A 12,806-nucleotide genomic window follows, 5' to 3' on the forward strand; every position below is an offset into this window, starting at 1 on the left:
TTGGTTAATAAAAAATGCATTTATGGTAGACATTTTGACAGACAGTAACATTTTGACTGGTAAATGATTTGGCATCTTTAACAAGATGTGTGTAAAAAGTCTGCATTGATATAGATTTCATACATTATTAATTGACATGTGTGTCGTATCTTGTTTAAAAAGAAAAATCTAAAAACTGAAGCAGAAAGTGGTCAGTGTTTGGTTTTGGGAATCATGATGAACACAATCAAAGCAAACATAATACACAAGTACAACTCAGGCACTACTACCTCCTTTCCAGACCTGTATGTGGGGGCAAGAGTACAGAACCTCAACAAAAGTTCTTGATTTTCACAAGCTTCATATTTTACGCTTCTTCCATTCCGGTTCCTTTTCTGCCTCCTCGTCCTCACCGGAGTCCTCCGCAAACACGGGATTGGGCTGCGTTCTGCAGGATGGAACCAATCACAGGCTAATCAATAACGGAAAAAGATCATCAAAAGAAGGTCGTAAAAAAATAGAGTACAGTAGACCTCCAGGATACGGCATCCCTGACTCAAAGATGCCAATATGCTATTGGAAGAGGTCCCTGCCACAATGTAACAAATTTTAGACCCTTTCATAGCCTTTGACACGCGTGGCAGCACAGTCAAAGCTAGAGGCAAACCAATACTCCCCACTGGTCAAAACACTATAGAAACAAAGTTTTCAATTTCTAGTTTGGTATTAAAATGTGGTCATGTTGTGTGTTTGGGTGCCAGAATCAGAGAAAAAATAGTGATCGTAAATTTAAGATTTAGAATGTGATTTCTTGCTGTGCAAACAGGCAAGGTTCTAAGCCCGGTGTGGCATTTATCATATCCCTTCGGATGAATACAGAAGACGGTGATGAATATCTCCAATTAATCGGTGGGACGGGCATCCCTGAAAGGACACTCGAATTTCCAGCGAGCATTTATACAGGGTTTGATGTATTTCCGAGCACTTTTATGTTAAGTAGGTACGGGTCACTTCAAAGACACTCAATGTAGCTATCAATAAGTTAGCTAGTGTGTCAGATTGGCCTATTCAAAAGGAGCATAAATGATAAACAATTTGTGCAGCTTTCGGTTACAGTGAATTTGAGATTTCCTGGCACCCTGGACGAAACGAATTAGCATAAACAGCTAACATTAGTGTCTTACCTTTGCCATTATGAGGTACCTCCCTTTGTCTGTGCAACACCTGTAGCCGTAATCCAACCAGCTATGAAGAACTGGTAAGCAACTAGGCTTTTATACGCTTTAAGCTCAGCGTTGGTATTTGGAATACTCCATTTACATAATAGTGGTATAGAATGTGTGGACTCAAGTCAGGCAGACTGAATGATTTGGTTAGATCTGTGAAAATTTCAGGAGGAAGAAGACGGTATGGGTCGGTAGCTAGCCCTGCTATCCTCAGTTTCTCTAAATAGCGTTCTTTGTGCTTTCCGACAAGGTGAGCACCCTCATCTGACAGCTGCACAATATTCGTTTGACTAGTCATTGCCAATGGTATTAAATAGTATATCTTTTATGTTAATGTCTATTGTTTAGTGGCCTCATCTAGGGGAGTACTTTTTACTTACTGTTTGCTGTCGTCCGTCATGTGGTTATGGTCAAGTGTGTTCAAAGTGTCAGTACAATTTATACTTTAAATACGTTTGGATTTTATATTAGATTGATCAACTTGCTAGCTCCGAGCTCACCTGCGTCGGCTCATTGCAAACATGCGGACGTGCAACCTGGCACCTTTGCCCATGATAGCCATCTAGCGCCGTACGTTTCCGTTTCGAACATCTAAAGCTCTCCATCACTTGTGAATGACGACCGGCTCTTTAAACATTTACACTCGGCGCCGAGGATGCCCGAGCCCTCACGTCCACACTAAGGGCTGCAACGATTAGTTGACGTTGTCGGAAAAAAACGATAACAGACCATATTTTCATTGTTTGAATAAACGTACATATACGTGAATATAATCTCTGCTGAGAATCGCTCATGTGCAATAGCGTCTCTGTCTCGGGCGGCAACATACAGAAATGAAGGCGTCTGCATGAAGTACCATAAATGCAAAACGTCTCCAGAATGTAAAAAAAAAACCAACATGTGCTTGTTTAAAAATGGAAGTGGCAAACTTTTACCAAAACGGAAATCTGATGCAATTGGTATACTCACGTAAAAAGAATTAATCTTCCTTTATAATAAAGCAGCCATAAACTTAAATACTAGTCTTGTGTCAAGATTTTTGTTGTGGTTCAGATTTGAAAAATGGTAAATTTAAACTCAATCATTGGTAGGGGTTGTTAAGGGGAGAAAGCGGTAATCCAACGCATTCAACTGGAGGTTGGTAAGTATAAAGTACGTGTACCAAGACTTCTGAAGTTTGGGAGCATTTGAGCCTGGACGCGCCAACATTTAAAGGTAGGGGTGTGTAGTTTGAGGTGTCCTAAAAAAAGTTTAAAAATAAATATTTTGTCTATTAAGCAAGTGTTGTTAATGACCAGCAGAGTTCAAAGAGCCTTTATAAATACATTTTCAGCATGCCCATCTGCTTTTATCTTACTATTATCATCGGTGTTCCTGCCACGGAGTGTATTAGACTAGAAGAGAGGAAGTGGGGGGATGGAGAAGGAGAGTGATTTCATGCACCTGCTCGAGGTTTATTATCCCTATTTTAGAATAGAAATGGTGAAAGTAAGAAACGGACTGTTTTGAATGCAGTCCAAATGGCATCTTAGAATTTCAAATACCTGCAGAAGATGGCATCAATAAGTAGATTTTTTTTAAAGTTACATACAACACCTTTAATAAAGCATATGTAGCAACTAACTTCACTGAGACCACTGTGTTAGACAGGGAAATACCGGTATGCTGACTAAGTTTAGAAATGTTGGCAACGGACAGCATAAAGCCAAATTAGAGGTAAGATTTTGGGCCTGGGCTGGGTTCAGGCTTAAAATATCCTTAAGTCAGGCCGGTCGGGCTTCTCTCGCCGTCAGAGCTTTTCTTTTTCCATGGTTGGGGCGTTACATAAAATAATTTAGAAACACTGGTTTACGGGGATATAAAATGTTACTTGATTTTAATTTATCATTTATTTTCCTGTCCCTAAAAACGGACAGAGGTTTATTCGGGGATTTGTCTCTGCTGACCGAGCACGGTGTCTTATGTGTTTTAGAAAGGCATTTTTTTTCATCTTTGAATGAATCTGCGGTATGTTCAATTAAAGATGTATTTTTCATCGTACCCATTTGTCTTGATTTCATTATGTGACAAATAATAAGAAACAGAACAGCAGCTAAATTGAAGGAAAAACTAATCATTTTCAGATTATTCAACTAATAGTGTCAATGTTCGGCGATTAGGCGACTCAAAATAGTTGTTAGTTGCAACCTTAGTCCCCACAGAGCCCTTTCGGTCTTACTTCTTGTAGGCTGGCGCCACCCAGTACGGGTTCTCCGAGGCTTCCTTGGCGTGCCGCAAGATGGCCTCCCGAGCGTTGCTGTCGTCCGTCTTATCTAGGGCGATGTTCTTCACGATGAAAGAGGAGAGGGTGCCGCCGTGAGCCGCCACTCTGCCGCCTCGGCCTGGAGCGGAGAAATAAGTGGGGAGTCAGCTAACATGTTAGCCATAATTGGTGTGGGTTACTAGGCAACTGCCTAAAGCAAAGGTGTGCAAACTTTTTAAGGCGCGATCCAAATTGGTTTAAAGAGCTGGCAAAAGGGCAAGGCCAGGAGGCTCTACCGTAATTTCCGTACTCTTATTGAGCCCGAAATTTGAAAGTCAGTTTATAGGCCTGTGCGCCTTATATACTGCAGAATCCGTCCGATAAAATTGTAAATGCAAACATTAATTAAAGTATGCGTTGCCATACAAAGTTTTACAGTAACTGTCTAAATTGATTGCTGACCTGAGATGCAAAACATTGTATGCAACGGGAATCAAACATCAGTAGTGGTATGATAGCATACAACAAGGCATAGTCATTATCAGATTATTTTTACTCACGGTGCCAGAAACACTGATTTGCATAGTGGATTCAAATGGATAAAACAGTGTCTCCACTTCTACATCAATGAAAGTTATAGAATGGAGAAAACAAAGACTTACAACAAAATATTATATAAGCTCTTTTTCATACGCATATCTTAACCAAGAGCTTTATAAAGCACAGGTGAAGAAGTGGAAAGGCGGTTTAACCTATGCACTATACAAAACAGTGTTGTGGCACCGTGAGTAAACATAGTATGATAAAGCGATAAATTATAATGCCATTTCTTGTATCTTATGTACATTAATGGCCTCTCACCCTCACAACTGAGGTTTGATTCCCAATTCATGCATTGTCAATTGATTTTGGCTAGCGACACATGCTAATGTATTACTGTCGACACAATTTCATGCACCTTATAGTCCGGTGAGCTTTAAGTATGAGAATCATATGACAAAAGATTATTTTATGATAGTTTGAGCGTTATACATATTATATGCCTTTTTAAAACATTAAATTCTATAAAATTCAATTTAAAAAAAGTGCAATAGGGCATAGGTGTTTTTTTTAATTGATTTTGACAAACATCTTGATAAATATCTTAATAACTGATAAAAATAATTACCAACTAAAGACAAAGGTAGCCAGCTATTTGAATGTTGGGGACACAAAGCAGCACTAAGTTCAAAACATTTATTTGTTGTATTTTTATTTTTTTTTACAAATATATATATATATATATTTATTATTTATTATACAAGTAATATATTTTAAACATTTGTGTTTGGGGGGCTGGATTAAAAAGCCTGTTGTGTGGTCCGCAGGCTGGAGTTTCCCCACGAGAAGTATATTACTGCCACCTCCAAGGAACAAAATAAGAAGCGCATTGCATAATAGTAAGAAAATACCCAATTCAGCTTTACAACAATGAGAGCATATTTTTCTGGAGTCTTCCATTGTTACGAGCATTTGGATAGCATGTGTTGGAACAGGCTTGATTTTTTTTTTTTTTTTGGCTGCAATCCTTCACTGACGAGCCAGCTGGAACTGAACATGTGCTATAGGTAACTTATGGAAAGTAGCATGTACAAATATTTGGTTACTGTAGAAATATGCACAGGTAAGGTGTTTGCATTTGGGGTTGTCCCAAAATATATATTATACATATTTTTTTTAAACAAACATGGCCTCACCAGGTCCCGATACCGGAGGTTCAGGTTTGTGGGACTTCTTGGGGTCCAGTCGGTCCTTCTCCAGCTGCTTACGGGTGCTCCTCTGCCGGGCTTCTCTGAACATGGGCAAGGCGTGGGCTAGTGGGGACAGAATTAGAAAAAAAAGAATTAGTTCATTACCTGAACAAGAAATACAGTTTAAAGCGAGTTTATTGGACTCATATAATTCGGAGGACAGAAAATGTTCGTTCATTGTGTCAAAAATTATTATTGTTTTGGTTCAGAGACCCAAAAATTAAATCTCCTAAAAATGAGACCGTTTCATGAAACGAAAGCAGCAAGACCATGTCAATATTTTTACAATTGCTAGATACGCTACGGCGTCAGCATCCATGAGTACGTCCGCAAACAATGCATTGCGTGACACAATGAAATGAAATGATCTGCATTTATATAGCGCTTTTCAAGTCAATGACTTCCCAAAGCGCTTTACAATGTGCTCCACATTTCCCAATAGCGGCCTTGCAGCCATGTAAGGCGCTAACCTGCTTATTGGGGGTATTAGGGGTTCAGTGTCTTACCCAAGGACACTTCGACATGTAACACGGACGGAGCCGCCACGTGTCCTCTTCTGCCTGTGGGAAACTTGTCACGTTTACACAGAAGAGGGCATAAAAGTTACAGCAGATAGCATGCAAGTCACATTTAGTAGGAAATGGGAGAGATCTCACAAATACATCGGATTTCGCTCAAAAATGTTGTAAGTCTTGACTCGGCCAAGGCTCAAACCTGTGACGTTCCAGTCTCGGGGGAGGGCGCCAAACTGGTCTACATTCGCTGCTCTGCATGAGTCACGGGGTGCGGCACACCATTTAAAAGATATCTGAGACTCTTGCTAATTGGCGATGCACTACTGTATTTTTGGTACTGCATTTACCTGCTAAGGCTTGCAGAGATGCTCAGAAGAATCAAAATCATGATAACCAAGGAACAAATCTCGTGATTGTTAAGAAAGACGAAGAATTTACAATGAATCGCTACCATTGCTAAGTTGCGAGGCAGAAACCAATCGATGATCGGGACTTTTATTAAAATTAAGTAGTCGATTAGAGCAAGGAAGTTCTCCAAGGACCTGAAATACTCAGAAAAGGACATTTAAAAATCGGTTTCATTTTTAATCCGCCGTCAGTCTCCTCCCCCTCTGCATCCACCTGCAACTTCATTCGACCAGCTCAACAACAGGTAAATAAAATATTTTTTTTTCCTTTAAATGTACATTTTATTTATAATCCTATGCACCTATATCCAGTCATAAAAACAGGTTTGTGGTATGAAAATTTAAAAAAAGTGTAAAGGGTGTGGACGCAATAGGTTGTACACTGTACCGGAAAATAACAAAATGTTGATACGTTTATTATCATTGCTGAATTTAGCCCCAAGTTGATTGCATGATAGCAGATTAAATCAAGATCTGCTCAGTGATTGTGGTGATGAATTCTCTACAGCTAGCTTACTTCTGAACAGGCTAACCAATAGGCTAAGATCATCCCTGGAGATGCATCTGGAACTTCTACTATCTCGATTATGGTTTTTATAACCCTCCAACACCGCTAAAAAAACATGTTCTCCTTGGATCAACACAATTTGTGTAGGTTACCCTCTTGGACTTCAAAACGGTGAATTTCTCCAAAAGGTGAAATATTTTCCTGTCTGTATATTACACAAAAAATGTAATCACTATATACTATTTTGTTGTTTTATTGTTTTTATCAGGGTTACTAGTGGTTCAGAACTCAAAAGATAATAATCCACCCATCAACTACACTGCACCAAGTCAAATCAAGCAACACCAAATGTGAATACAATTCATAATCTTTACATGTATATTTAACTATAATGTGATTTGATCAGATATATATGTGTGTGTATGTGTGTGTGTGTAAGCATTACATATAAGTAGTACATACCATTTTATTTTGTTACTAATGTTTAATATGTATAATGTACATTGTTTAAATGGTCAGGACCCACTTTTGGGTCCTGACCAATGTTTTATGTGTAAGCACATATTTAACACCGGTTCCTCTCCCCTACTATACAGGAATTGTACTTAGCAATCCCCATCTCAGAATGAATTAATGTTAATGCATGAAAGGAGATATCACAGCTGCAGCTGTCATTGAATGAAAGCAACATTTGAAATATCTGTAACCAAGTAAGTCCTGTTTTTTTTTTTACCTTCTCTCCCCAAATCTTGTCTCGTGTCAACTCATTCAACGCTAGCCTTACTAAAATGGATCTTCGATGTCTACAGCCGTCAATGGCAGCTTAGCTAAAATGGATGTTATACATCTATAGCAGTCAACGGAAGCCTAGTTTGACTGGAAGTTTGATGTCTAAAACTGTCAATGGGAACCTGGCTAAAACAGATCCCTGATGTCTCAAGGCACGCATGGCAGCTTAGCTAAAACGCATCTTTGATGTCTATAGCTGTGCGTGGCAACCCAGTCAAAATGGATCTTTAAAATGTACTGTATAGCTGTCTTTGGGAGCGAATGAGTTAAAGGAATATTAAAACATATGTGAGCCTAACACCAATAAAAGCCTCACCGGCACTTAACATCACGAGTGTACGTGAGTACCCAACATATCGTGTGTGCGTGTCAAAAAGCTCAGATGAAGTAAATTTCCATCCGCCTTAATTCTCAACCACGCCCCATTAAGCAAAAAGGTTAGCGCTGACAGATTCCCCCGCTTCACTCCTCAACAAGCCCTCTAATTTTCCAGCATCAGGGCACCGAGTGCGTCATTCAGAACGAGCCGCCCGAATAGAAAGTGATGCTTCAGTCCTGAGGGCGGGGCTTGCGGCGCATCTCGGCAGACGCGGCAGTGGAGGCGTTCGGCCTTGGCGTGATCAATGGTTGAGGGGACACGTGGAGACGGCGTGGCAAGTTACTCATGCGCAACAGGGCACTCCATCAGCTAATGGAAGGCCGTGGACGACGCGTGGTTTTCTCCTGCTTCTGGTCTCAGTCTTCTAAGGGCAACTTCATAGGTCGTGTCAAAGTCCAAAAAGGAGATAAAGCAATCTCAGCGCCGTATGAGGGAAATTAAGCATCTAACCAGGTTTTCTCTTATATTTTTAAAGGTAGTGTCCATCCATTCATTATCTGCAACGCTTATCCTCAGTAGGGGTGCTGGAGCCCATCTCCAGCTATCTTGAGGCAGTGGACAGGGGACAGAGACATAACTCACTCGTGCATTCACACCTAGGGACGATTTTGGACCCGCCAACTAACCTGACATGAATGTTTTTGGAATGGGAGGAAACTTTAGTGCCCAGAGGAAACCCACGCAAGCCCGGGGAGAACATGCAAACTCCGCAAGGAAGGCTGGTAGCTGGATTTGATCAAGGTGGTGTCCGTAACTTCAATTCTGTATGCTGACGCCTTCTTGTTGAAATTACCATTGCAGCTTCTTTTGTTGCATTTACAAGTCTGTGAAAACCTTAGATGTGCTCGTATAAACTTCCCTTTTCACCTTTTAGGGAGTTTGGGTGAAATTTGGACTGTGTTTAAAACAGTTGTACACTTACTTTCACTATTTTCATGCTACACTAACAGAAAATCGCGAGCACACGCATTAAATCACACTCCACCACCCCGTTCCCTGCTTCCTAAAGTGTTGCGGGTCCTGAGCAGCTCTGATAAAAGTAAAACAAAAGCAGATAGGCGTGGTGGGAAAAAATTATAAAGGTTCTTTAAACTCAGTTGGGCATTGCTAACACATACTTAATGGAGAAAATAAATTATTTCCTTTTGAATTTTTGAGGACAACTCAAACAATGCAATATTTTGGAAGGCTTGATCTCTGAAGACTTTTCATAGCCATTATATTCACCCACTTTTTTTTGCAACACTTCAATGCAAAAGAATCTGTGTCGTTCCAACTTACGCGTGATGACATATTCCTGGGCCAAGGCCTCGGCGTGCTTCAATTTGGTCTTGCTCTTCACCACGCACAGCTTAGCCCCCCTGAATGGATGCCATGTCAATCATTTGGAACATAGAGGGAACGTGGATTTCCTATCATGTGGGCGAAAATACCTGTGACTCTTCACGGGGTCGTAGTAGACTTTGGTCAACCCGTTTCCGGTTCCTACCATGATCTGGTTGAGCTTAGGGTGCCACAAGCAGCGCACCACACTCTGAAATAAACACAAAGAAATATTCAACGCCTCATTGTACAATTCACCAATATAACTGTTTTTTTCCCTAACTGATACCAGTGACCAATAAAAAACTGCATCTGGAGACAATAGAAATTCCAGATATTGTATTCTGATGAGAAACATGAATGTTTTGAATCCCTTGAACACTTGTGGATTAAAAGAATATCGTAGTGGTTCCAGCTGACGATCAGATCTTTTTTTAACTTGGCCGATAACTGTGACATCATAATTTGCCGTTTCCGGTCTGATTACTATCGACCCGTTTGTTATCGTGCATTCCCACTTTTAATGCTTTGTATGTGTGCAGGTTGGCGTTGTTACAAGTGGGGATGAGCAAAGAGGTCTGCGCCGTGCTGCTTGACCATTTTTGGTGGTTGGGGACGAGGGGGCCGGATCTCCATGTGTGTTTTGTGTGTCTGTGTGTGACAGATGGCCAAGTGCCAATAGGCAAATGTGACAACGTCTATCCTCGGGGAAGGAGTAATGTGTGCAGTGGCAGAAGAGCAATGAAGATTGTGCATAAACCACAACATCATAGGTAAATATAGTCGTTAATTAAAAAAAATCTTGAAAAATATAACTAGTGCCTCAATGGTCAAAGGGACGCCGTGTAAAGTGAAAATAGACAGAATGAGAGAGTAGAGTGAGAAAGCAAGAGAGAAAGACAAAAAGAGAAAGCGATAGAGAAAAAAAAACAAGAAAAAAAAGCGAGAAAGACAAAAATATAGACGGACAGAGAAAGAATGAGAAAAAGTGAGAGACGGAAAAAGAGAGTGATAGAGAATTATATAGTGAGAGCGAGGAAGAAAGAGAGAGTGAAAGAAAGAAAGTAAAAGTATGAAAGACAACAAGAGTTGACAATATCTGTGTATTATTTGCCCTCATGTAGGTTTTAGATCAGGGGATGGTGTCATAATAGTCTGCGGTTTGCATTAGTTTGTTGTCTGTGCAGCCCTTTGAGACTTTGTAATTAAAGGCTATACAAATAAACATGACTTGACTTAATAGTTAGTGCCACCTAGTGGTGCAGAAGAACTTTAATTAAGAAAAAAAAAAATATTTGAATACTAGGCAAAAAGACATGAACTATCACACCAAAGTTAATTTTTATTAAAAAATAAAATTATAGGTCAAGAAATTTGTATTGGTTTTAGGTTTTTGAGTTTTTCCTTGCCCTCATGTTGGTTCCAGATCAGGGGATGGTGTAATAATAGTCTGAAAAAAAATAGTCTGTGTAATAACCCGGGAAGCCCTTTGAGACTCTTTGTGATTAAGGGCTATACAAATAAAAATGACTTGACTTAATAGAATCTATACATAAGGTCGTCGGCATGTTTGTCTGGCGTCTTGTTGCGGCACTAGTTTTCGTTTGCATTAGACATCAGTGCCATGTAGTGGTCAAATATTACATATTGGGGCATTAAAGATGGGGTGTGTCGTTTGAGGCGTTCTTAGAAAATATAGTAAAATATTTTCTCTATTAAGTATGCGTTCGCAATGAGTTCAAAGAGCCCTTATATTTTTTTTTCCCCATCAAGCCTTTCTGCTTTAATCTTACTTTTAGTAGAGCTGTTCGGGCTGCGGAAGGCCTTTAGGTAGGAGGAAAGAGGGAGTGGGGGCTTACTGAGTGAACTTATTCATGTCACCACAGTTTTTTATTAGTGTGGCAAGAAAATATATGTAAGACAAGAATGTAAGACAAGGCCTGTTCCAAGTATATTCCAAACGGCAACCCAAACCTCCCACAAAGAGAAAATTTTAAAAAAAACTGAGATTTGTAGGTGCCCAGGGGCAAGAGCACTTTAGGCGTGCAAACTGTAGTGGGGGGTGGGTCGGCGGTCTAGGACAGTCATGCACAGGATGGGGGTAGTCCAGATTCGGTGAGGGTCGGAAAGCTGCTTAGCGTCCAGCTGTTCGGCTTCCCACCAGGACACCAGTGCAAGGGGTGACCGTCTTACACGCACATTCATTCATGCCAACTCATACAACGGTATTTAAATCATCGTATCGTACATTGACACGATGCATTAACAAGAACCTCAAATTAAAGCGGTTATATTAACGTTCAAATTGAATGGGTGAAAATGTTGCCTCTTTTTCCCCTCTACTTGTAATTATAAGGTATGACTATCATATGTTAAAGCAGTGCATCTCAACGGGTCTTACTTTAGGACCCACCATCAAAGCCAAATTACAAGCTGCGGCCCAAATCAAGAACAAAATTCCACTTCTCAAATCTATTGAATGAAAGGATTAGGCAGTTTGAACCAAAAATAGTGTAATTTATTCAGAGTTAGAAAGACAAACCGAAACAACTTCAATAACCATAGATATTGGGCATAGAAGCCTACATCGCAAATAAGCAGCACCCTAAAACTGCTTTAAAATACCCACATTATAAAATAAATTAAAAATATTAATGCAATGTGTACCTAAACAACAATAATTATTAAATAAGGTTGATGATAGAGACTAGTATACAAGTAAAAAGCTGAAAATAACATTTTTTAACAATTATCTTTCAGCAGTGCTTCAATGGCAATCGGACACCAATTTTGTATTTTGCAATCATTTCCTTCTTTGACTCAATTTTCATTTGTCCTTCCCCTCATCACAATTTTTTGGAACCCATTATTGTTTTTATGTACATATGTATATACAGGAGCCATATTCCCCTCCTCCCATTATTATTTGGAGTAAAAAGAAACAAAACAAACAAAATCACAATAAAGCGAGATGTGGTCCCTCTCAAACACAATTTGGACAGCGCCGATTGACTTAACAGATAGAAGAGATCGAGCAGGGCATTATCTACTAGTGATCCCAAGAGCCAAGAAGAGAACCGCAGAGATCAGAGAGGTTCTCCATTCAGGCCCCAGTCCTGTGGAATGCTCTTCCCCCTGAGATTCTATCTGGAACCTCAGTGTAACCGTTTAAATCTAGGCTTAAAACACACTTATATTCTACAGCATATGAATAACCTATGTTTTATGTTGACAATATCCGGTGTATTATTTGTTATTGCGACATCCATTGCAGCCTGGTCATCCTGGAAGGGGGATGGCCTCATGTGCGGTCCCTTCTCAAGGTTTCTTCATTTTCCTCATGTTGAGGTTTTTGTGTTTTTACTTGCCCTCATGTAGGTTTTAGATCAGGGGATGGTGTCATAATAGTCTGTGGTTTGCAATAATCTGGTCTGTGTAGCCCTTTGAGAGTCTTTGTGATTAAGGGCTATACAAATAAACTTGACTACTGTTAATGAGTGTAATCGACCCTCTGTTTTTTTCTTATTCTTATTATTATTATTTTGCCAAGGCAAAGGCTCGCTATCGGATGATAACGGGTTTGTGACCCACTTTTGGGTCAGGACCAACAAATTGAGAAACACTACGTTAAAGCACCGCCGTTGCCAT

The 12,806-nt window shown here is 40.0% G+C and overlaps 1 protein-coding gene across 1 annotated transcript in view; it reads right to left on the minus strand.

Moving 5' to 3' along the window:
- Nucleotides 1-12,806, minus strand: part of wdr70 (WD repeat domain 70) — a 57,423-nt gene continuing 44,617 nt past the window's right edge. The window contains exons 14-18 of the mRNA XM_088355961.1: nt 9,269-9,369; nt 9,117-9,196; nt 5,184-5,300; nt 3,424-3,586; nt 1-427 (exon numbers count right to left, since the gene is read on the minus strand). Of these exons, the coding sequence (XP_088212087.1) occupies nt 340-427; nt 3,424-3,586; nt 5,184-5,300; nt 9,117-9,196; nt 9,269-9,369 (549 nt within the window). The 3' untranslated portion in view covers nt 1-339. The remainder of the gene's footprint in view (nt 428-3,423; nt 3,587-5,183; nt 5,301-9,116; nt 9,197-9,268; nt 9,370-12,806) is intronic.

The sequence above is a fragment of the Urocampus carinirostris genome, chromosome 16 (assembly GCF_059441175.1).
Source record: "Urocampus carinirostris isolate Australia breed hairy pipefish chromosome 16, RoL_Ucar_1.0, whole genome shotgun sequence".
Classification (NCBI taxonomy): Eukaryota; Metazoa; Chordata; class Actinopteri; order Syngnathiformes; family Syngnathidae; genus Urocampus; species Urocampus carinirostris.